The sequence below is a fragment of the Haplochromis burtoni genome, unplaced genomic scaffold, assembly GCF_018398535.1.
Source record: "Haplochromis burtoni strain Fernald_Lab_line unplaced genomic scaffold, NCSU_Asbu1 Contig_6, whole genome shotgun sequence".
NCBI lineage: Eukaryota > Metazoa > Chordata > Actinopteri > Cichliformes > Cichlidae > Haplochromis > Haplochromis burtoni.
Window position 1 is genome coordinate 2312780 of NW_024582367.1, and position 23180 is coordinate 2335959.

At 40.4% G+C, this 23180-nt stretch overlaps 1 protein-coding gene across 1 annotated transcript in view; it reads right to left on the bottom strand.

Moving 5' to 3' along the window:
- The window catches only part of tbkbp1 (TBK1 binding protein 1), a 70417-nt gene that overhangs the window by 23320 nt on the left and 23917 nt on the right, over window positions 1-23180 (bottom strand). Inside the window, exons 2-5 of the mRNA XM_014335739.2 lie at window positions 12776-13037; window positions 6474-6599; window positions 3291-3395; window positions 734-881 (exon numbers count right to left, since the gene is read on the bottom strand). Coding sequence (XP_014191225.1) covers window positions 734-881; window positions 3291-3395; window positions 6474-6599; window positions 12776-13021 — 625 coding nt within the window. The 5' untranslated portion in view covers window positions 13022-13037. The remainder of the gene's footprint in view (window positions 1-733; window positions 882-3290; window positions 3396-6473; window positions 6600-12775; window positions 13038-23180) is intronic.

The window sequence follows — 23180 nt, forward strand, 5'->3', positions numbered from 1 at the left end:
CCCCCCCAATAAGGATAAGTTGAAGAGAATAGATAGATTGATGGATGGATGTATCAGGAAGAAGTCAGGCCACACTCCCTGTAAATCAGCTGATCCCTTTCTATGCATCCTACTGGCAAATTTTACATCACGTAGTCTGTAGTCTAAAAAGGCAAATCAACATTGCTTCTGTTTAAGAGAGTTGCTTTCATTTTTTATGATTTGCCTCAACAGGCTTCAACATTTGTACCAACTGAGGGTCAGCAATGAAGTTGGGTCAGCAGCACAGAAACTCCAGCTCCTCTCACCTCTGCACAGCAACCCAGACAAAAAACATGATGTGAGTTTGAATGCTGGAGTTACATAAATGATCAGGCACAAAGCATCCTAATCCAACTTCAGAAAGCTATCGGGGCATATTCTTTCCAGAGCTACTTAGCCATTCACTGAGCACTTTTGGAGAGAAATTAGTGCACTCCCTGCTTTATAAGCACGGTTTTTCACAAGCTTGCTGAATCATACCAGGATGGTTTTGTAATTGCCATAATTGGGTCCATAAACTCTAGGTCAGAGTTCATAAATGCATCGTGATTTCAGCCTTGGTTTGTGGTGTGAGTGGTTGAAACTGATCACCATATTGCCATTTCTCTCTATTGAAACATTTGATGCACACCAGTGCTCATATGGTTTATTCAAAATCAGATATAAAGATGCATAGTGAAGATATAGAGAGTAAGATTGCTGGATCACTTACTGTGTGCGTCTGGGCCAGCATGGAGCTGCAGATACTGCATGTCTTTGCTGTGCAGCTGCATGTTGAGTTTCTGCAGGGAGTTGTCCCTCTGCCTCAGAGCTGACTCCAGGCTCAGGATCCGCTCAACGTGTTTCTCCACCAAACTGGTCTGTAATCAAACGCATATTCAAATCTTTCTTTAAAGTCACCGGGATTCAACTATTTACTTAGGTTAAAAATGTTACATAGTAAATATGGATAGAGAAAACACCATTTAAGTTACACTTCCAGAGTACCTTTCAGAGCTGAGATTAAAGAAACATTTGCTTTTTTGGTAATCTTGGTTATCACTTGTTTGCATTTGTATCATTACCCAGTGATGTTTGCAGATAATTCCTCTGTTGTGTTGATGCCACAATTTTAGTTTTTGTTTCTTTTGACATCAACTAGTTGGTTAGAAATGGGGAAGCAGGGGTGGAGCTGAGCTAAGGGACTGTGTGAACTTAGGGAAGACTTCTTTGTTTGTTCATGTGTTTTAAAAGTGATTTGCATACTTCCTTGCAATGCACATGGGTGGTAAATAAAACAATATGTGTTTAGCATTGAGGCATCTTTAGAAATATAAAGAAGAATGACTCCTGCGGTGGATGTTGTCAGCACAGAGGCCTCAACTCGACACCAAAAACATCAAAATCCACAGAAGAACTCTGACACGTTCTTTAATATGCTTATAAAAAAACATCCCTAGATTCAAAACACGCCTTTGAAATTAACTTGTGAAAAAACTATTAATGGTATTATGCTTCTGAATCCTCACTTTACTTTCAGTTCTGTATATTATGTTAGTAAGTGAGTGAAAGGATGGAAGATAAAGGTCAATGAGGCCCAACAGGTAGACGGAGCTGAATTAACAGCGAGCTGCAGCTTCAGGTGACATTGACAGTGTCTCAGCTGTTGGCAGGAAGCAGTTCCAACATCTTTGGTGCACTTTATCTCTTAATCACTGAGACCTCTGAAACTGCTGAGGCTTCTCTGTATGATGGACTTCACTATCATATGAGATGGTTTATTAGCATAGAGGGCATTTAGGGGAAGACCAGCCAGCCAATCTGTTCAGCTGGCAGCTTCGGGCGGATCTGGATCAACCTTGATTTGCTGTGTTTAAAAAATGAGATTATTTTCTTTGGGGAAACACTGAATAGAATCTTTTCAAATATGATTTTGTTTCAGCTTAACGCAGTTTTGTTTAGCGCTAGAGGAGAACTTTTAAAAAATGACTTTTTCACACCAAAGACAAATCACTCACTATAATAATTCATAAACATGTCTGAGGACAGTTACGTATTAAAGTAAAGTGAGCTTTTGGATTTTGCTTTTGGTGACGGCTATTAGTTTAAATAGATGTCTTCATTTAAGATGAGTGCAAACACTAAAGTTTTATTTTTGTAACTACATGTGTTCCACATTCAGTCATATATTCATGTCCGGTTTGGGGTGTTTGCAATATCTTTGGATCTTGCCTTTATTTTGTAGATGCACTCTTTTATATTTCCTTGTGTTTAAACTTTTTCCAAATTTCCTTGCAAGTCTTTGTTCTTGTATTTTTTTGTTTTATTTTGGTCATCACTCTGAGCTTGTTTTACTTCCTGTCACTTTTTTGTCCCACTGATTCGATTCACCTGCCTCCTTATTTTATTCCTTGTTTATTCGGAATCCTATCTTCCCATTTTTCTGTTGTCAGTCTGTCTGCTCTTCTACTCCTATTCGGATTCTGTCTGCAAGGTACATTTTTAGTAGCAGTAGGTTTCTGCTTCTCATCTGTCGTCCAGGGTGCATTATCCAATCAGCTCTGAACGGCTTTGGTTGCATCCAGTTAAGAGCCGATTAGAAATTGCACTTACTGAAGTGTAATCTAATCTCAAAACCACCGGGAAATGTTAGGCAACAATTTAGCTTTTTTATTAACTCATTAAAATTTATATCCATTCATAAACAATGACCTCAAATGGAACTGGGCTGGGATAGATGTGGACAAGACCCAACCAGACAAAGGGTTTCCAGACATTCCTCCTTCCTGTCGTCATCTTCACCAGCAGATCTTAATGTTTTCCAACGACTCTGCTTCTCCTTTAAGTTTAAATCTCAACCTCATCTGTTCTGTTGGATCATCTTTTGTCGGGACTGATGCTGATTAACTGTTAGCTGATTAACGCCCTAATCATTGCATTTCACACATGGATGATCATTCTTTAAAAGCCTAGAAGTATGGTATATGATGTAGTAGAGCATAATCAATGCAGGACTCCAGAATCTGAGACATCTGCAGTTTTAAAATAAAAGCTTTCATAAAAACAATGAAACTACACACACAAGTCAGCGCCACCATCCACACACTTTACTCAATTTTGCAATTTGTCTGTTGTCTTAGTGATGTCAACCATGAAGAGTTTTACTTTTTAAATTTGGTCCCGATTACCAGAACGTGAAGCTGCGAAACTTAATGAGCCATATGTCTCGCAAAGAAAGCTACTGCAAAATAATGAACGCGCAGAGCAGTGAACTGAATAATGCCTCTGACCATCTTGTCGAGATCCCTCTGGAGGTTGTTCTTCTCCATGTGAATCTTCTCGTAAGCCTTGATCACATCCTCCAGCTGTTCCTCTCGCTCCTTTCTCTTCTGGAGCTGAAGCGAGATACAGAAAAGGAGAAAGAAATGTAAAAAGGAAAAGGGTTACTTTTTTCCCTTCATTCCAACTTTTAAAACTTCTTCACAAAGAACAAACAAAACGGGGGTACAGCTTTCATTTTGAGAGGCGTCAAATGCGTTGGTTGAGAAAGTGTTGTGTAACCAAGCAAATTTGGGGCACAGAAATCCTGAAAGCTCAGCGTTTGCCTCATCTCCAAAACAAGGATGTTCAAGTGTGTTAAAATGAAGGATTTCTTGACATGTCGCTGATCTAATCTTCTTACAGTGTGGCATAATACGAGGGGTGAATGCTACTGGATGCCATAAAGACAGACAGCTCTGAGGGCAGTGACACGCACCAAATTGAGAGAAATGAGGACATTTTCAAAGCAGATGAAGGCACAGAAGTGAGCCTTTTATTGAAGAATATGGAAAAATATGGTCACTTTGGACTACGCAGAAAATGAGAGCGGGAGCAGCAGCAAGGGAGTGAGATAAACAGAGGACAAAAGTATATCACTGCTGTGTGGTGGAGCACTGAAGCCTATTCAGTGTGTCTATGGTAACATATGCCTGGGAAAAAAAAAACTGGCACCAAGGCGTGTGCGGCTTGTCAACAGCATCGTGACGGAGGCGAGCAGAATTACTCCAGAGCTGGATTTCTGTCCTGAGAGGCCCACAAACGCACGGTTTCCTAAAATAAGGAGATATATTCATTATCACGTTTTACATTTGCACTTCAGTGTAGATACTGTGGGCGGGATTGTTTGTTTTCCATAGTTGGTATCCCTTCGTAATTAATAGTATAAAAGAATCAGTTAGCAGTTATTAGTAGTACTTAGCGCTAAAGGAGAGAGAGTGAACGCTACGGGCCAGAGGAAGATCATATATGTTAGTTTTTTTTAGGTGTGCTGTGGCTTTAAAGAGCAGAAGCCTTCTGTGGTTAGTTTGGTTTGTTCAGTAGCTGAAGGCAGTGCTATCACGAGAGAAAACGCTGAAAACTCTGGTTACCTGGAGAGCCGTACAGTTGCAATTTAAAGGGACAGCATCCTTAAATCAAACATACTCACAAATATAAGTTATCTCTGCAGTCTGGTGGGAAAAAACAACAATGTAGAAGCACCTTTAGCAGCTATAACTTAAAGTAATTATTTTCAGTATGACTTTGTTGGTCTCTCACATCACTGAGGCAGAGTTTCGGTCCACTCTCCTTCGCAGTGTTGCTTCAGGTTTGAAGGCATTTATTTTGCAGCTTTCTTAAAGTCCGGTGAGGTTGAGGTCTGAACTTTGACTGGGCCCCTGCAACACCTTCCCCTTTTTCAGTCTTTCTGCTGTGCTTGGGATCATTGTCCTGTTGCATGACTCGATTTGGAGGACAGAAGGCCTCACCTCTAACTCTAGAAAAAACAAACCTAACTCCAAAGATTTGGGATGCTGTGTAAAACAACTAAAAACCTAATGCAATGATCTGCAAATCTCACCTATGTTATATTCACAATAGAATATGGAAAAAATGTTTAAAATGTCTAAACTGAAATGTACCACAAGAAAACTATCAGGTATTTTTGAAGTTCATGGGATGTGCATAATAAGATTCAGATTTTCTGGAGAAATATCTGTGCAGGCTGATATTCAGTATTGGATCCCTGTGATCTTTGGGCCCTCAGGCAGTATTGTATTAAAAACAGGCATGCTTCTGTCATGGAAATCACTGCACAGGCTATCTGTGCCATCCACTAATGCAGGTTAGCAACTGCAAGGTGCCCGGATCCTGCAAGAGAAGCCCAAATAATCATAGAAAATGGACACGCATTATGATTTGTTGTCTGCAAAACACATTAATACACTTCTTATAGTGGACGAAAGTGACATTTTATTGAAGTCCACTTAAACTAAGTCAAAGGATCAAACACAGGACTTTAACCCAGAGACTCAGGCCTGTGTCCCATATGAAACGAAAAATGGCAAAAGCATAAAATGTATATTTTCAGATATAGCTTTTCATTTTGCTTAGACACTAAAACTGCTTATTTATGTTTAGGAAGGGGTGAAAGTTCAAATAAAAATAGACTAAGTCAGAAACAAAAAATTAGGAACACCAACACAGAAATTACAGACCTTGTGATGAAAGTACAGTTATGTATATTTGGTTTCAGAGGTAAAGGACAAAAAATTCCTCACATCAAAGCAAAGGGGAAATAAAAAGAAAAGATTTTGTAGGAGTTTGAAAAAACCCCTGATGTGTCTCAGAGCGTGCGTACGAGGGTTCACTGAGGAAATAGCTGAAAAATATTATTATACGCAAAACGGGGGCAGAAAAAATGAAAAAAGCATAAGAAAGCATCATTATGTTCCGAGTGTTCACATGATTGTATGATGATACATGAAACTGTAAATTTATAGGCTGTACAGTAATTCGATTTTCTCTACCTGCCTTTGATTATTGGAGGTCACCACTTCATTGAAAATATAAGGTTTGTGCCTGTCAGCATGCATAGGTGGTTGTGGTCAGGGTCTTGTACCAACAGAGCATGCTCCTGCAGCCATGACCCTTTTAATCACTCTGACTGCATGGTATCAGCGCCCCATGACCTTGTATGTCCCACGCTAATCGTTTATGCTGCTCCCATAAACCATTTCCTTCCCTTTGTTCTGCTGTGTAGTTCTTTTTACCGCTGCTGCTACCAGTTTTACCACGGCCTTCCTGTGTCAGTCGTTTCTCACTTGTATTTCCCCACGCTCTTGTTCTCACAGACTTTGAAACAGGAGAGTTACAAGTGAGGAGAAACAAGTAGTCCGAGCACATTTCGGGCACAGCCATTCATCAAGGTTTTGGACAGCGGGAGCACATAAAGTCCACAATTAGTGCTTGTGTGCAGCGTGCACACATTATGCGTGCACTAATTTAAAAATGTGTGATGCCTGTGTGTTTGTAAAAAGGCGCGCCTTCTTTAGCATTTGTTTTCTGAAGGTTTACACGATAAGCACATCTGTAGCCAGGTTTAGACCCGGTTATGCCGCGCCACCAAAATAGAGCACCAGCATAAAAATCCTGTGTCTTGTCCGTTCTCTTACCTCGTGGGTCAGGGCGTTGACTCTCTGCTGCAGGCTGCCGTTTTCTGAGTGCAGCATCGCCGTCTCTTTGCTCTCAAATGAGCAGTAGGAGTTAGTGTCCTCACCAAACTCATTGATCATGGGGAACTGCAGAGGAAAAGTAAACAAGAAGACAAAAGTACATTGAGCTTGTTTATATTTTTTGTTTGCTTGGTTTTGATTTTTGTTTTTGCTGCTGTATTCTGCAATTTTTCATGAGTCCACACTGTGATCATTAATGATTCATCTTACATCAGCTGCAGCTTCTGTTTGGCCCAGATATCACTCATAGGATTGGGGAGTAGGGGGGTATTTTTCAGAGCTTTTAAACTAATTTATGAATTTCCATGTCAAGTTGTTCCAGTCATATTTCCTAATTTCGTCCCACACGGTGAAATCTGGGGAGGGCCTATTACTAAGCTTTGTCGGTCAGCCTATCCATCTCTAAGTTTGTCCATCTTCTCGTGTTTTGCGGCAAAACGTTGGAGAATGATGAAGCGCTTTTTAAAAATCACCCTTTCAAAAAATGTCATTTAAGATCCTTCAGATGAATGCAAACAGCAGCCGGTGCCTAAATCAGAAACACTGCAGTTCCTCAAATAGGCACTAGATGGTGACTCGGAAAGCAAGTCAGTCCCCATAGACTCCCAAGTTAAAGTGCCCAGCTTTATAACAACAACAAACAAGTTTACAGCCTAAAAACAAAGTTTTCATCTCTGTTGCTAACTTTCTTCTTGAGAACAACTTCTGAGGATGTGAATTTATTTATAAATCCAATTATAATATAAATTCAACTTCCGTAAAAAGTTAAAGTTACACATCGTTAGGGCGGAGAGTGGCAGCTTTGAAAAGCATGCCCTACTAGCTTTCTATTAGGCTTCACCTAACATGATTGAACAAACTGCAAGTCCAAGAAGGTTTTATTCCTGTTTTGAGGGCCTGTTGCTTATTAACCAGTCTCCCTGTCCTTACAGATGGCTGCCTGGTTCTGCCAGACGATTCTTCTTGTTAAAAAGGAGTTTTTCCTTCCCACAGTCGCCAAGTGCTTGCACATAGGGTATTGTCTGATTGTTGGGGTTTGATATCTCACCTTCACTGTCTTCAAATATCTCTAAAAACCTAAAAATGTAGTTAATTGAACACTTTGTTATGCATAAACTACAAATAATACATTGTTTTGTGTCAATTCCACATCCAGTAAACCTCTCGGGTATGAGGGAAAACCCACACACACCTCTGAGGTGGTCAGTTAACCACTGAAATTTTCCCCATTAGTGATGCAGGTGGCTTGTTAGTCTTTAGCCTGTGGCGTTAACACTGTGTGGACTACAATTGACAGTTTCTTTATCAGAGGTTTAATCATTTATGAGCAGGCTACAAGTGACTATTTATCTGTTTCTATCATTATAACAATACAGTAATTTAACAAATGGACACAGATTGACATCTACAAGGTAAAAAATGTATAAAAAATAAACAAAGACAGATTAATGACATCTGCTTCTTGGATAAAAGTAGGTTTTCACATTCTGTGTCTCATATGGTCACTTTTAGCTCCAAAAAAGTCTTTTTTTTAAAAAAAAAACTTAAAATCATCAATTTCCTATATTTTTATGTCTGTCAGAAAGATCAAAAGCCACCACGCTCAGTCTGTCCAAGTGCTCTCGTACTTAACCACTGTGAAGCCCACAATTTCCCACGCACTTCTACTAAAGAGCTATTTTAAAAAATGAGCGACAAACATCTAGTTTCATTTAAAAGAAAAGCACAATAATTATTTAAAACACCTGTTTATTGCAGGTTTTAGTAAGCATAATTCAAGCAGGAGTAAATTGCTAGTGATTGGCACTATTTTCACCGTTGCATTAATACACATTTGGTGCTATAATGAGTATTTCAACTCTCAGAATCGTGTATGCGAGACTGACTCGAAATAAACTGCAGAGTGTGCTCATGGTAATGAAGGAATATGTCACCCAGTGCAACAGCGAGGCTCACTGATGTGTTAGTAATAAATTCTGACAACAATGGAGTTCTTTAAGAACAGCAGAATCAGGCACAATACTTCTAGTTGGATCAGTGCTGATTTGTCTTTGGATGTGATTTGTTGACAATCTGAAAAACATAGAAATTGCTAGTTTTATTACTAAGACACAGGCAAGGAAATAATAAAGGATGGCAGAGAACCGGCATTTTAGCAAATACATCGCTTACATTTAAAATATGCTGGAATAATTTCATTATATGTAGCTGAATTTATGCCGGTGTGATTTATTACATCATCATCATAACTTTAGAAAAGGAGTTAATGGACTTTATTACATTTACTATTGTTTTCTAGTGTCGGCGGTCATGGTCCTGAACTCCTGTAGTTACCAGAATGCTTTGATAGAAACATACACATTATATAACTGCGTGTGTCGTTCAACCTAAATGAACACATTTACATTTAAAGTGCCTACCATAGGCTCAGAGGGCTATTCATTTTCTGTGTGAAGTCATTGTTTTGCTGATGCAATGTCTGTTCGAGGAGCAAACAACCCTTTTCCATTTAGTGCAACACCTCTCTCTGCTCAGTTTAACAGTAAATGTTCCCAACGTGGGCAATCCCAGAGGGCATCAAGTATTCTCACGCCGCTGAGCATCAGGAACGCCGACAACAACCTTGATTTACCCATGAACAAAGCAACAAAAAAAACCACTTCCATTTGTATCATTGCAGCAGCTGTGCTGAGGAACCTTGAGCTACACTTAGGACTACTAAAATGTCTTCCATTTGTAACTGATAACAGCTGGATAACAGCTGGATCAGGTGTTAAACAGTATTCGTGCCATGGTTTTTGGTTTCTGCTCTGTTACTTCCTCCTTTCTTTAGTAATGCTTGGTTCTTGTTCATTCCAATTTTCTGCAACACCTGATACCAAACAGATAATCATATTCCCCAGTGTATACTTTGCTGCATGTGCAAACATACATAGAAATACAACATATAAAGCAGAAAGCAGGCACACAATTGTCCCAAGCGGACCTATGTGGATAAAACATTAAATGCATTAATGTATTGTTTAGGAGTCAGATGCTCTTCAGATGGCACTGAATGGTGGATCTGAACTCAAAGTCTAATGGTACTTTATGACAGATCCTCCACCATGTTTCACAGATGGCTGTAGACTCTCACCTCTCTCCTGCCTTCCATACATATTGATGGAGTTTCAAAATTGGAGTCATCATGCTGTAAAACCAGGCATTTTAACACGGGAGTCTGTGGAAACTGACTTCCCTCAAGTGTCCATTATAAGAATTTTTGGCACTTCCACATTAGCTTCACTTGTCTGCTCCGGAGGGGGATGCTTAAATATTCAAAGCTGAAAAAAGGCACATGTTCTATTTACATAGGCACAGGTGTGACAGCTTCTACTCCAAACAGCAAACATCTGCACCTGCTCTTCCAAAATCAACATCTGTCTCTCTGGGAGAGGGCCCTGAACAAACCACAGTTTGAGAGTAAGTCAACAGCAATGTGGCGGCCTGAAGCCTCGAACAACAGCTGCTCACTACAATGATGCAGGACTTCGGTCTTACTTCTCCATACCTGCCACCCCTCTCATGCATTTCCAGCACATGTTTTATCTCTTGCAAACAATAAATCATAGAAAAGCCAACAAAATTCATTCAGAATCTCACCCTGACTCTTCAACCTGGTATCACGGCAAAATGTGTAATATACACACAATCAGAAGTAATCGTGGGAAAGTGTTTAAACAGACATTATTACCACATTTACATGTAAATACATATTAACCGCCTAGCTTAATTGTTTCTGGTAATTTAGGACCTGGGAATGCACTTTTTTGCTCACTACCGCCTTCTTGGCTTTAAATGTATTATCTCCCCCTGCTGGAAATGCAACATCTGCACGTGTGCCCATTTTACGGGCACGGTTAACCGGCATGTCTGTTGCACCCTTTGTCGTGATATGGGGTTGGAGTCGTTCTGGTTGACTGTTTCTTTCACAAACAGTCAACTCAAACATAGCTGAAGCTTAAAATTCTCCCTGGTAGCTCGTAATACTGCAACAGCTTGGATCTTTTTGGAACTGTCTTCATTATCACAGCAGCCTCTTTCACAATTTTTCAGTCATTTAAAACATTTTGTTCTCTGTTCACATGCAGCAGAACAAGAGCTACACTGTTAATGATGCTCTCCAATACTGTAAGCAGTACAGCTTATTAAAAGTTCTTGTGTACCTGAAGGAGAATTAGGCAGTGAAGGCTGAGGGAAATTCAGATACATCACTACTTCATAGCCATATTATTTCTATAATAAGTAGACCACAGACTAATGATGATCACAATGTAGGAGTGATTTTTCTCCAATCCTTCTGTGTTCTTAATTTGAACCATTTATCTCTCCCTTGCTCCGTACATCATTATCTCCCTTCACTCCTTCATTTCTCACCCTCTTTCCGTGTTTATCAACGCATGATTCCGCCCATGTTGCTCCTTCTTTCCACTTCTTTTCCCATTTTTCCTCATTTTCTGTCCTCCCACGCTATTTCTTTACGCTCATTTGCCTTCCCTTTCCCCGTTAAATCAACGTGCTGGTCCAACCACTGCTGCGAGGTGGATTTCTGCCTCACCAGCTTTCTCACCCAACCAAGAACTGCTTTGATATCCACCGACAAAGTTGCAGGTCCAGCTGTGCAGAAATATTTACTGTCGCTGACGTTATCTTTGGAAACTAAGACGTTTTTGCTTGAACTCTTTGTCACAACCCTTCTGCTGAATCCCAGTAGATTTCAGTGCTAATAGTGTACATTCATGCACTTAATCAACCCAGTTTTGTCAGTGACAGCGAGCACTTAAACTGAGGCATGGGATATGTTTTATATGCAAACCTGTAAAGCCATACGTTAGTGATGTTATTCAACGAAGCCTTGCAGCACACACTATTTGCGTCACGTTGACACGGGGAATTTACATGCCTTTACTTGGTGGCACAGAAAATGCATGAATAAATATGCATAAATATGCTTTTATTCTCGGTTCAGATTTACTGCAAAGTGTGTTTTATGCAACTCATCGAACAGAACACAGATACGAGAATCAATTCGATTACTGTAACCTATCACAGAAAACTCAGTCAATAAAAATAAATGTGTGATTTCCACATCTCTTTCTTGCTTGTGAAGTTTAAACATATCAAATTTAACAACTCTAATGCAAGCTGTCACCTTAGAAGTAAATGCCAGCACCGAGAGCGTATTGAGTGGGGAATTAAAAATATAAACTTAAAAATACACAAAATTGACTGTTTTCTGCCAGCATTGCTTTCATGCCTTATTTGTAGCCATAGTTTCTTTTTAGCTCCCGATGAAATGCTCCTCTGACTGACATCCATTTTGTGTGCAAAAAGTGAAATGATGTATGAAACACAGCCTGAAGCAGAAAGCCCGAGTTAATAAAGACACCACTGGAAGCGTGAACGTGCAGCTGAACATTTGCACCTAAAAAAGTATCCAAGTATGCATATGAGTTTAATATCTCACTAAGTTTGTTGAGATGTGAGACAAACTCCTGATATCTTCAGCTCGTCTGGTCTCCTGTGATTTTTTTGACACCTCTGCTAGTTGAGTAACTTGAGTGGATTTAGTTCGGGATTACATAAAAGTTGCACAAAACTGCTTCATTCTTGGCTTTAAGCCTTTAACTTTTGGATTTAAGTTGAATCGATCCAAAAACCTTTGGAAGGACTCCTTACAAATAAAAGAAAAAGCAAAATACATATCAAACTGACATTATGTTGATGTCCTCAAGAAATGATCACAGACTAATCTGGATCGATATAACCTTCTAGGCTCAGTGCATACAGACAAATATTTCGAATTAATTTCAGGCTCTGATACGTGTTTACAAATGTCATTAAGTATTATTTAAAGGAAAAAAATTTTGGCTTCTGTGCCATATATCACAGAATAATTCCCTCCTTTCAGATTAATGTTTGTTCTCCAGCTAGCCAAGGATCAAAGCCGACCAATCACAGAGCATGAAAGCTCCCTCTTTCATCTTTTTTGTGCACAATCTCACTACTTCAATAAAATGGAAGTTGAGTGGACAGCAGTCTCCCCTTTTGAGCAACTTTCAGTAAATAAAATAAAAAAAAACACATTAGCCTCATCCTCTCCAGTACTGCAGTTTTTCTGTCTGATACCAACAAGGTCAAAAACAACTGTGCGAGTCTGAGTTTGCTGTAATGTTTGACATTAGGAGTGAAAAACTCTTCACCTTGATCTCATAGATCTTCAGCTTCCTCTTGATACTGGTGTTCTCCCGCTCCAGGCAGGCCAGCCTGGTCTTGATGTCCTGATAGGCGGTGATAAGGGCGAAGTGGGAGGTTGAGTAGACTTCATCATGGGGCAGCGGCGAAGACCGCCACGCGACGCTGCCACAGCCATCCTCCTTCAGGCCTCCTGCGTCGCCGCCTCCACCGAGCAGCCCCAGCTCCCCTCCGCCTCCAAACAGAGATTGCATCACTCAGAGCTTCAAGCTGAGGGCACAAAGAGACAGATATTTGCTTATTAATTATTAAACTGCCAGATTGTTTCCATTCAATTAAATGCACCATCCAAAAATAAAGTAATTAAAAAAGAAACATTTCATAACTCTGGCTGGGGTCGCCTCTCGGTGCTACAGCAGCAATCCAAAAAACATCAAGCACTCAGCTACTCGCAACAAACAAAAAAGAACAAAGCAGTTTTCTACCGAGAGCAGTGGACTGCTGGCACACACAATGTAAAATATTCAAAAGCACAGTGGGTACCGAGAGACACGGGAGGATGACTGAGGGGCACGTGAAATTTAGAGATGGCTTACTGTGTCTTAGGAGTTCAGATGTACTGTAGGTGCAATGATCCAGTTAGCCACAATATCACATCGGGTGTGCTTACGCATAAGCTGCCCCCCACAAAAGAAATGCCAGTACACACAGAGCTACCTGATTATTCACTGCCCCGTTCTGACAGAAGGGAAGCAAACTCAAGAAGCAGCGTGACCGCATATCAGGTCAGTGCAGCGGACACAAAGAGATGCAAATTTGCTCTGGATAACAAGGTGAGGGAAAGACACGGAGATCTTAACGTGTTTTAGCTTGAACAAATCATTTGTCTGCAATCAGAAGGTTTTGAAGGTACAAAACAAAGAAACTGAGAGAAATGAAATAAAGAGAAAGCAAGCCGTAGACGGTTTTTAGATAAGTCAGAGCACAGCTTTAGATCATGAGTTCGAAAGATTTTTTTTTCTTCTTCTGTAAAATCAAACATATTTCAGTATAAAAGCACCCTATTTGAATATGATTAGACTCTGTAGTGTTGCCAACAGATAAAGACTTCAAAACAATCCGCTGCACTGGTTCCCAAAAATTTCTGAACCGCTGAGCCCATCCATGTATGTGTGTGTTTTTAATGGCACTTAGCTTTCAGTGTTCACCCAGACTTTGGGTCTCTGGAGGGCTGAGATGGATCAGTGTTTCTTTAAGCCTGTTTAAAATCTTTCCATCACTTCCATTTAAAAATAACAGCTTACTTTTGTGCTTTTTTGTTTTCCTTTTGTGTGCCTGCTTTGTTATTGCCTGCAGGATAACTACACAGTGTTTTAATATGACTTCTGCATTGTTTTTAATATTGTGATTTTGGGTCTTCGTTACTTATATTTTTCATTTAATATTCTGTATTATATAATGTAAGTCTATGAAGCAAACACGATAAAGTTAATGCTGCCGCTCTCCCTGCACGGAATAACGTGTCAACATTTTAATTTATGAAGGGCATTTCTGTTGGGAACATTTAGATTGCTGTGGGTCTGAAGGTTAAGCAGCAGTCGGCTAGGGCCAGAAATTTGCAGTGAATTGCTTTTGCGGATATTCTTTAACAAAGCAAACAAACACCTGTGGTGATAAAATGTTTTCAGAAGACAGCCTGGTGTTTTCAGCCTATTCCGCCTCCCAAGTTCTCTGTATCTCCTGAGTTCAATTAGCCACTCACAGCAATATAAATACACTTTTCTGAAGTCGGATTTGTATCTTTTTCTCCAGGCTTAACCAGGATATGATGCTTACATGTACAAAACTGTGATTATTAGCAAAACAGTAAAGCACACGTAATCTCATGAACCCTTTGGCCTTCATTACCTCGGCCTTTTGCATTTAATTTTTGGTGAGAAGTCCCTCACAGGTGCATGAGTAACCAGTGCATGTACTGTAGCTGATATGTTAATCAGAGTATAATTTGCATATGAGTTGGGTTTGCTGTCTTGTTCCATTTCACAGTACTTAAAAAAAACATGAGCTCTGACAGCCTAGACTCCTTGAGTGGCATGATGAATGAGCTGAGTAGCTAGCTGACCACGCTGGCCTCCCTCCCCTGCCCCGAAGACTCCGGGCCGGGCTGTCAAAAGTGATAAATGGCGCCTGTGATGTCACTATCCTCTTTTAATTCCGCTACAAAGGGCACAAGTGCACAAAAGTCATACTAGACGTAGCAACAGCGGTTTGATTTACTGGTACTAGAGGAGTTACACAACAGCTAGTTGATTTGATGTATACTGGAATGGATGCCTTCCTGACTCCCAGCATTGCCTTGTGAGTCAGCGATTGCCCACTGAGCTATTTTCATCTGCTCCCTTCCTCCACGGTGCTATTTTCCTTGTGTTTCAAGAGAGAGGGGAATAAAGCCTCAGCCAATCTACGGCTCTTTTCCTCGCTAGTCTAACGGGATGATCCAAAAGCACTCCCACGAGCACAGGCACGCACATACACACACACACACACACAAAAAAAAACACTGAGTAAAATGCACGCGTGGACAAAAATGCCTGTTTGATCAAGCAGTGCCCATCACCTGCCAACTGCCTGGACAGTAGTGTTTAAGCTGGGAAGATATTAAGGCTCCGTGATGTATACTGTGTTGACATCATGCTGTCAAGTCTGAGGCAGTTTACTTTGGCAAACACTGCGTCACTATAATATCATATCTTTGCACATGGTGTCTCATATAGCAGGAGGAAAGATAAACAGTTTGTACAAAAAAAGGGAGCAGAGGGAGAATAACACTGAATACCATTAAAATGGAAATATTGGTGAGACAGCGATTGGTTTCTTTTAACCACGACAGAAATGTTTTTACAACTGCAAATCTGCAATAATCAGTGTTGTTGTTTTAGCAATAGAAATTCTAATGAAAAAATGTGACCTTGCATGTCACATTTCTTCATTAGATGATTTCATTAGATGATTCTTATATAGTGCGTTTTATCCAAAGAGACGGATATTTTTCTTAAAGGTTGGCACAGACAAAAACAGATCTAATTTAAGAGTGTACATATCATGTGTATTAAATGGACTCAGACATAACTTCAGGTGAGTACTACGTTTGCTATATGTTTATATTAAAGTAGGTAAGTTTTTGTTAACACTCACGTTGTGTTGTTCGGTTTCTGTCACTGGTGTCCCAGACATGAGTGACAATGCCAGAACCTCTTGGCATCACTATTAAATGCACTAGATACTGTTAGGTGCCAAATGTGAGCATGCAGGTTTCATTTTGGAATGGGGCACTTTTCAACCCAATCCTCTCTCTTCTCCTAAGCTCATACATGGAACGCTGGAGCCTAAGCACAATTTTCTGGCTAACAATCTTGTGGCTAACTCATGTGTTATTAGCTTCTGTTGGTGCTAAAATTCTGTTCACATGCACAGTGACAAAATTAGCTTGGTTTTGTAGTCTGAAGTATACTTCATTATGTGTTCTCCTTGGAAACTATTGTTGTCCCGATGCGCTCTGACACCTGAATCTGTTGTTAGGAATGTTATACTTATGTGTATTTTCTTCTTATTGTAGTCTGACTGCCAACAACTGAGCTATTTATGTCATAAATCTGATGCATATCTTTTGGATTACACTACAGCTTCTACTAAAGATGGACGTAACTTCTGGGTCTGAAAAATGAAGCAGAAGTGCCTTAAACCTCCAATTCTTTTAGTAGCCACCGGCTGGGATACCGTGGCTCCAAAAACAACTTGCAGTCCTTTAGAAATCATGACGAGTTTAAGGCCTTGGTCATTACACTTGTCCGTTATGTAAATTTTTGTCCGATTATCTAGGCCATGCCCATTGGTTGATGACTTGCTGATTGGCAAGCCATTAGCCAATGAGTTTGTAGTTTCATAGCCAGTTAAAATACAAAGATGGCAACGTTGAAATTGTTTGTCCCGAGGATTAGAAATGGGACGTCACAAACCAATGGGCAATGTTACGGTAGCTACTTTTATACTGTCTATAGTTTAAAAAGATCTGTTAAAGAGTTTAATTAATTCTTGCTGTGTCCATAAGTATATATGAAATCACAAGTCGTTTTTATTTGCAGTACTGGACGGCAAGAAATGAGCACAAGATAGTCAATAACAGCGAAATCTGATGATCTATCAGGACAACACAACAGAGGCAAAGTTAGCTAAGAATCAACACAGATCATCAGTTAGTCAAAAGAATTTTGTCACATTAACTTTCAAGGTAAAGAAAAACACTGAACAATGTCACGTCACATGTTCAGAGGTCATATTTCTGGCACAGGTGGAACCTCATTATGTCTCTCAACAACAACAAAAACGTAGTACTGGTAGGATGCTCTACTGCCCTCAAGTGACCCAAAAGAGTTAATACAACTTTAACCACAAAACTGTCCATGTTTGCTTTGGAAGGCTGGCCAAGGTTTTCTTTTCTCATTTAAACATGAGCTCTTGGATGCGATCCAAAGTACTCAGGTAGGATGCCGCTTCCATCCAAGCTCGTTCAGCTGCTGTGGCTATTAAACTCTCCATTAGCGCGGCTCGGTTAATTGTTCTCCATTTTCACACGTGGTCTTAAACTAATCCCCAGCAAGAACAACGTGTTAATATCTGGAAGAGCTGCTTCTATGTATTTATGTATTTATCCATTTATTTGTTTTGCTCAGCCTGGTAAAGCACTTTGAATAAGTCATGGCAAGATGGTGATATGTTATAAAAATACAACCTCAGGATAGATTACCAAATGACATTTAAACCAAACAAACCTACAACAAAGTAAATTTTCACCACATAGTATTGGGTGGAATTATTTACATTAAAATTATATGATCTGCCTACATATAGGCTGCATATCTAAAAAAAAAAAAAAGATATTATAGCACCATGTGGATATTTATATTCAGCACCCCGTGCAAAACATAAATCATGCCATAAATTCGAAAAGAATTATGTGCTGGCCGTGGATATCTAAATAATTTGCATAGAAAATAATTTCCTCTAGTTGCACAGAGAGTGCCGTGGACGATGATCAGTTTGTCTTCTGATAGGTAAGGACCAGAACTCGGGAACATCTGTGTTTTGTGCTCCTCTCATTTATCACAGTGATGCATTTATCACATATACACACTCACAGCTCCTCTACTCAAAATATCCCTCTGATATCTTCATGCCGTCCCCTCTTTTCCACTCTTCTATCCCCTCTCTGTCTCTTGTTTGGACCACAGGGCTCATTTGCTGAGGTTCTCAAAGCCCCACTGGACTCCAGGCATAAAGTCAGATGCTTCTCCCCTAACCAGCTCCCTGCTTCATTACAGTGATTACCGCAAGAAGTCATACATTACCTGGAAGCCACGTGGCAGACACTGTTCCACAGAGACTACCTCCCCCCACTCTTCTTTTCTCACCCTCTTCCCTCCTTGTCCCCCTTTCGTTCTCTCCAGAGATTAAATCACCACTCCCATCCTTCTATGTCACAGTACTAAAAAGGCCACAGACTGCTGCTGTGGAAAGTCTAAAGTCACGACAACTAAGCAGTTAATGTGTTCATCTTTACATGTCTGTGTTGTGTTTCAATGAGCTACCCTATTATTTATTTTCTTTCACAATAGCCTAAACAACAGTTTGAGAAGTTCTGGTCTGATGACATTTTCTTCCAGCGTGATTCACGTCTGAAACCGAATGTTATCACATTCACACACTGCAGCACAAATTTAAATACACACTCAGAGAGAAATATATATTACTTGGTCTTTTTTCTGCAGTCTTAGGAGAATTAAAAGAATCCATTTAAAGCCAAAAATACAACAACTTTAGCAGAATGGTCTACAAGACCCACTAAGAAGCTATCCATTAGAGACTAGGATTCAAGTGCATCTTGCCTCATGATCAGCCTATCAGACTAAGGCATTAAAAATTCATGAAACACATGGCACTTGAATTTTGAAACAGCACTTTTCAGATGCCAAATGGTTTATTTGCACGTTTTTAAATTTCAGATTGGAGTAAGGAAACCAAAGATCAGAAATCAATCAAGCCAAAGGTCTCCCTAAATTTTCAGCTTTCACGAATACCAGCTGCTTATGAAATGTTTTCCATTCAGCACGTCAGCAAAAATAAATTAAAGAATTTTAACATTAGCCACACAGCTATTTGGATTGCAAAGCCAGTCTAATGGTTAGTCCGCCATTGGTCCGTCATTCTGTACCTGAATATTTCATGAATTGGAGTGAAATTCGGAATAGAAATTGGGTGGGCTCAGAGAATGAATCTTAATGACTTTGCTGATCCAGATTTGTCCTCTAGTGACATTTTATTTTTTCGTTTAAGTAAAACAGCAACTGTTATCCACTGGATGGATAGCCATGCTTACACTATGCGCCCCCTCAGGATGAATTGTCACTGGCTTTCAGATCAAATACATGCATAAATAATGACACTGATAGTAATTGCATCTGTTCTTTGTGTTGATTTCTACATTGCAAATGCTAGCACAGTGGAAAAAGGACAACAACAAAAATAAAAAAAATATACTTCAGATGAATTATTTAACCCCATATTGGAACATTGCCGCAATAACTATACTTTTGGCTTGTGTAACACATGCAGCACAACTATATCACCTCTATATTCATGAGAAAATGTACTAGCCAATGTCTGTGCATAGCAGCGATATGCAACCATTAACTCGCATGATGGCTACCAATTAAGACACGGAGATAATCACTGGTTTGACTGCCAAAATCTGTGATGCAGATCATAGAGCATCTCTTTTCATTATTTTCTAACATAAACCCATTATTATCTTAGCACAGATTTCCTGCCATGTTTAAATAGAGCCATTAAAAACATGTAATGAAGGAGCCATGTCTTTGAATTCCAAAAAGCAATTACTTCAACAAATAGATGAAAGTATGTAAGACCATTAAAGATGCTACTGGTGAAAATGCAGCTTTTATCTACTGGAGCATGCCAAGATTTGATTTGTATTTATTTATTTTTGCAGCTAGATCTCTTCTTCTCTCCTTTGACCTCACCTAACACATTCAGATGAATGTTTCCGTTTTTGTAACAGGTAATATGTACAGCTCTATACATTTTCCAGCACCTTGGGAGGACAGTGCATTATATTACAGTAAATATAAAACTTCAAATATAAAACTGTGATCCTGCAAACACCTGATGTATCCTCTGTTTAGCGTGCCATACAGCAGCTAAAATGGTGCAAAGTCTCAGCAGGGTGTCCTACGCTGAGTTATAAAGAACAAGCCTCATTCATTTACAAACATTCATAACCCAATCAGATCCTTAGCGCTGCTGCTTTCTGTAAATGCTGCAAATCATATTTTTGGGAACCTCAGAGGATTCGAACAACAGATGATTCTTCTCTCGATGGGAGATCTGTTTGTGTCTCACTGCCAGCTAATCATTGATTACCGTAGACTGTGAAGGGGAAAATCTGCATGTAAATATTGAAAAAGGATCTTCGTGTTTTCACTGTGTGGCTTTGTAATACTAAAGATATTAAAACCTCGAACAATATAATTATTAGCTTTTTTTTATTTCCCACAATGATCCTGCATGCACATTTACAAGGTTGTGCATGTACGTTTTTAGGGCTTCTGTTGTATCCAAAGGCATAAATATACGAGCGCAGTAGAAATCACGCCAGCGCGGTCAAGGCTGAGCTTTCCAGTGATAACAGAACCAGGATCAAAGAGAAAACTGGAGTCCCCACAGAGTGCGATTTAAATGTTGTACCTTGTACGTGAACGATGCAACCGCTTTTCTCTTCCATCCAACCCACGTCCTTCCCCTGAGCTTGTATTACATTTTACTGTTTTCCCTTATACCTTCCATCCTATCCTTTCTCTTCCCCGTCCTCGCTCTGTCTACTTTTTCCCTTCTCTCTGTCTGGCAGTGTTAAACAGCTCCTCTCAGTGCTGCCCTGTGATCCCCACAGGCTGGACATTTGGCACATCTGAATCAGACAGTATGTCTATGAATGGTGAGTCCAGGGTAGGGAGGTGGTGTGACTTTCGGCCCTGCGCTCATCCGCCAAATGCTCCCAGAATGCCTGGCTTCAGTCGGCTGCACCTGTTTCCTCTGCCTTTCACAGCGAACAAGGCCAAACCTGGATGGCACGGCACACACTGAGAACCTATTAACATGCCGGCAGGTAGGGTTTGACTGCGTGCCTTTGTGTGCGTATCCATGCGGACATGAGGACAGGCACATCAACGAGTGTGGAAATGAGTCAGTGCAAAGAGAGTGTGTGTTTTGTGAGTGTCAGCACAAGGACAAAGCAGTCAGTGCAGGAAAGGTGATCATTTAGTGTGTTTGTGTGCTTGCTGTTGCCAAAAAGAGACAGGTAGCAAGGGTCAGTGGATGCACACGGTGCTGTGGCTTTATGAATAAATTACTTATCTGGTTTTTGTTGATATACATGTTATTGTGGTGATTGTGGCTCAAGACTTGGCAGTTTGTCTTGTAATCAGAAGGTTGCCGGTTCGAGCCCTGGCTTGGACAGTCTCAGTCGTTGTGTCCTTGGGCAAGACACTTCACCTACCGCCTACTGGTGATGGCCAGAGGGGCCGATGGCGCGATATGGCAGCCTCGCTTCTGTCAGTCTGCCCCAGGGCAGCTGTGGCTACAACTGTAGCTGCCTCCACCAGTGTGTGAATGTGAGAGTGAAATTGTAAAGTGCTTTGTGGGTCTTGAAAAGCGCTATATAAATGCAATATTATTATTATTGGTTCACAATTAAACATCCGGAAAGTAGTTAAAACTTGCCCAAAGCTAAGTAAGCTGACGTATAAATATCGCCAACTTATAATTCACAATCATAGACTGTAGTTAAAAGATGCATGAGCCATCGTTTTTTATTTGAGCCAGAAGTGGCTATATATTTGGAGTTACTAAGTTATTACCGTAGTAAGGCTAGTGGGCTGAATTTATAAACTTTACAGCTACATCATACAGACACAATTCCTGCTAACTAGGATTAGAAGATATTAAAATGTCACTCACCAAAACTGGAGGACAGACTTCTTGGACGCACCCATATCACATCACAGCAACCAACCGCACAAACAGAGACTCGACCACTGGCGGCCACGGTCACCATTTTAGAAAGACACATGAACATAGTATTGTTTTATTTGAAAATTTATTTGATCAGAGCATGCCCAGCATTTGCTACTGCATACCTTTCATTCATGCGTGGCTCAAGAGTTGGGAGTTCGCCTTGTAATCGGAAGGTTGCCGGTTCGAGCCCCGGCTCCGACAGTCTCGGTCGTTGTGTCCTTGGGCAAGACACTTCCGCCGTTGCCTACTGGTGGTGGTCAGAGGGCCGGTGGCGCCAGTGTCCGGCAGCCTCGCTTCTGTCAGTGCGCCCCAGGGCAGCTGTGGCTACAATGTAGCTGCCATCACCAGTGTGTGAATGGGTGGATGACTGGATATGTAAAGCACTTTGGGGTCCTTAGGGACTAGAAAAGCGCTATACAAATACAGGCCATTTACCATTTTACCATTAAAAAATGCAAGCTGAAAATGAAGACACTCGCCTATCTGATAACATATGCAGATTACAAATTGTGTTTCAAATAATAAAGAGCTGCATTTTACGCAGCACAGCAAACCTGTTCAGCATTTCAATAACGAGGCCAACATGTTCAAGGACACATTTCCACTGACATTATGTGGAAAATATGCCGCTCTGACTTTAAAAAAAATCCTATTTTATCGTCTGTTTTTGTTCAGATCCTCTTGCCAACATCTCTCACTGTCCATCCCTGTTATTCTCCAGATTTTAGAATATCTAGGTTGGTAAATATATTTACACACCCAACGATGCTTCCTTCAGCTGTTACTGTGCTCTAGGCAATGAGCTGAACAAGCAGCAGTGAGCTGTGCGTCATGTCTCCTTAGGATAGCATTGTGGGTGAACACATTTGATAGCTGTCAGACATGGAACAAGTGACAAAAACAGCACATCAACCTACTTGAAGAGCCAGAAGGGAGGTAGTTGACATACAGCATAATACAGCAGATGTAATAATTAGGATCTGGCATTTAGGGAGAGAGAACCGGAGTATTGTTGATTGTGTTTCAGGTTTATGTTTTTTATTCAAAATAATATTTCAGACCATTTTACATTTGCTAACTAATGGTAAATGGCCTGTATTTGTATAGCGCTTTACTAGTCCCTAAGGACCCCAAAGCGCTTTACACATTCAGTCATCCACCCATTCACACACTGGCGCCACCAGCAGGCAAACACAGGGTTAGTAATAATAATAATGGATTGGATTTATATAGCGCTTTTCAAGGCACCCAAAGCGCTTTACCATG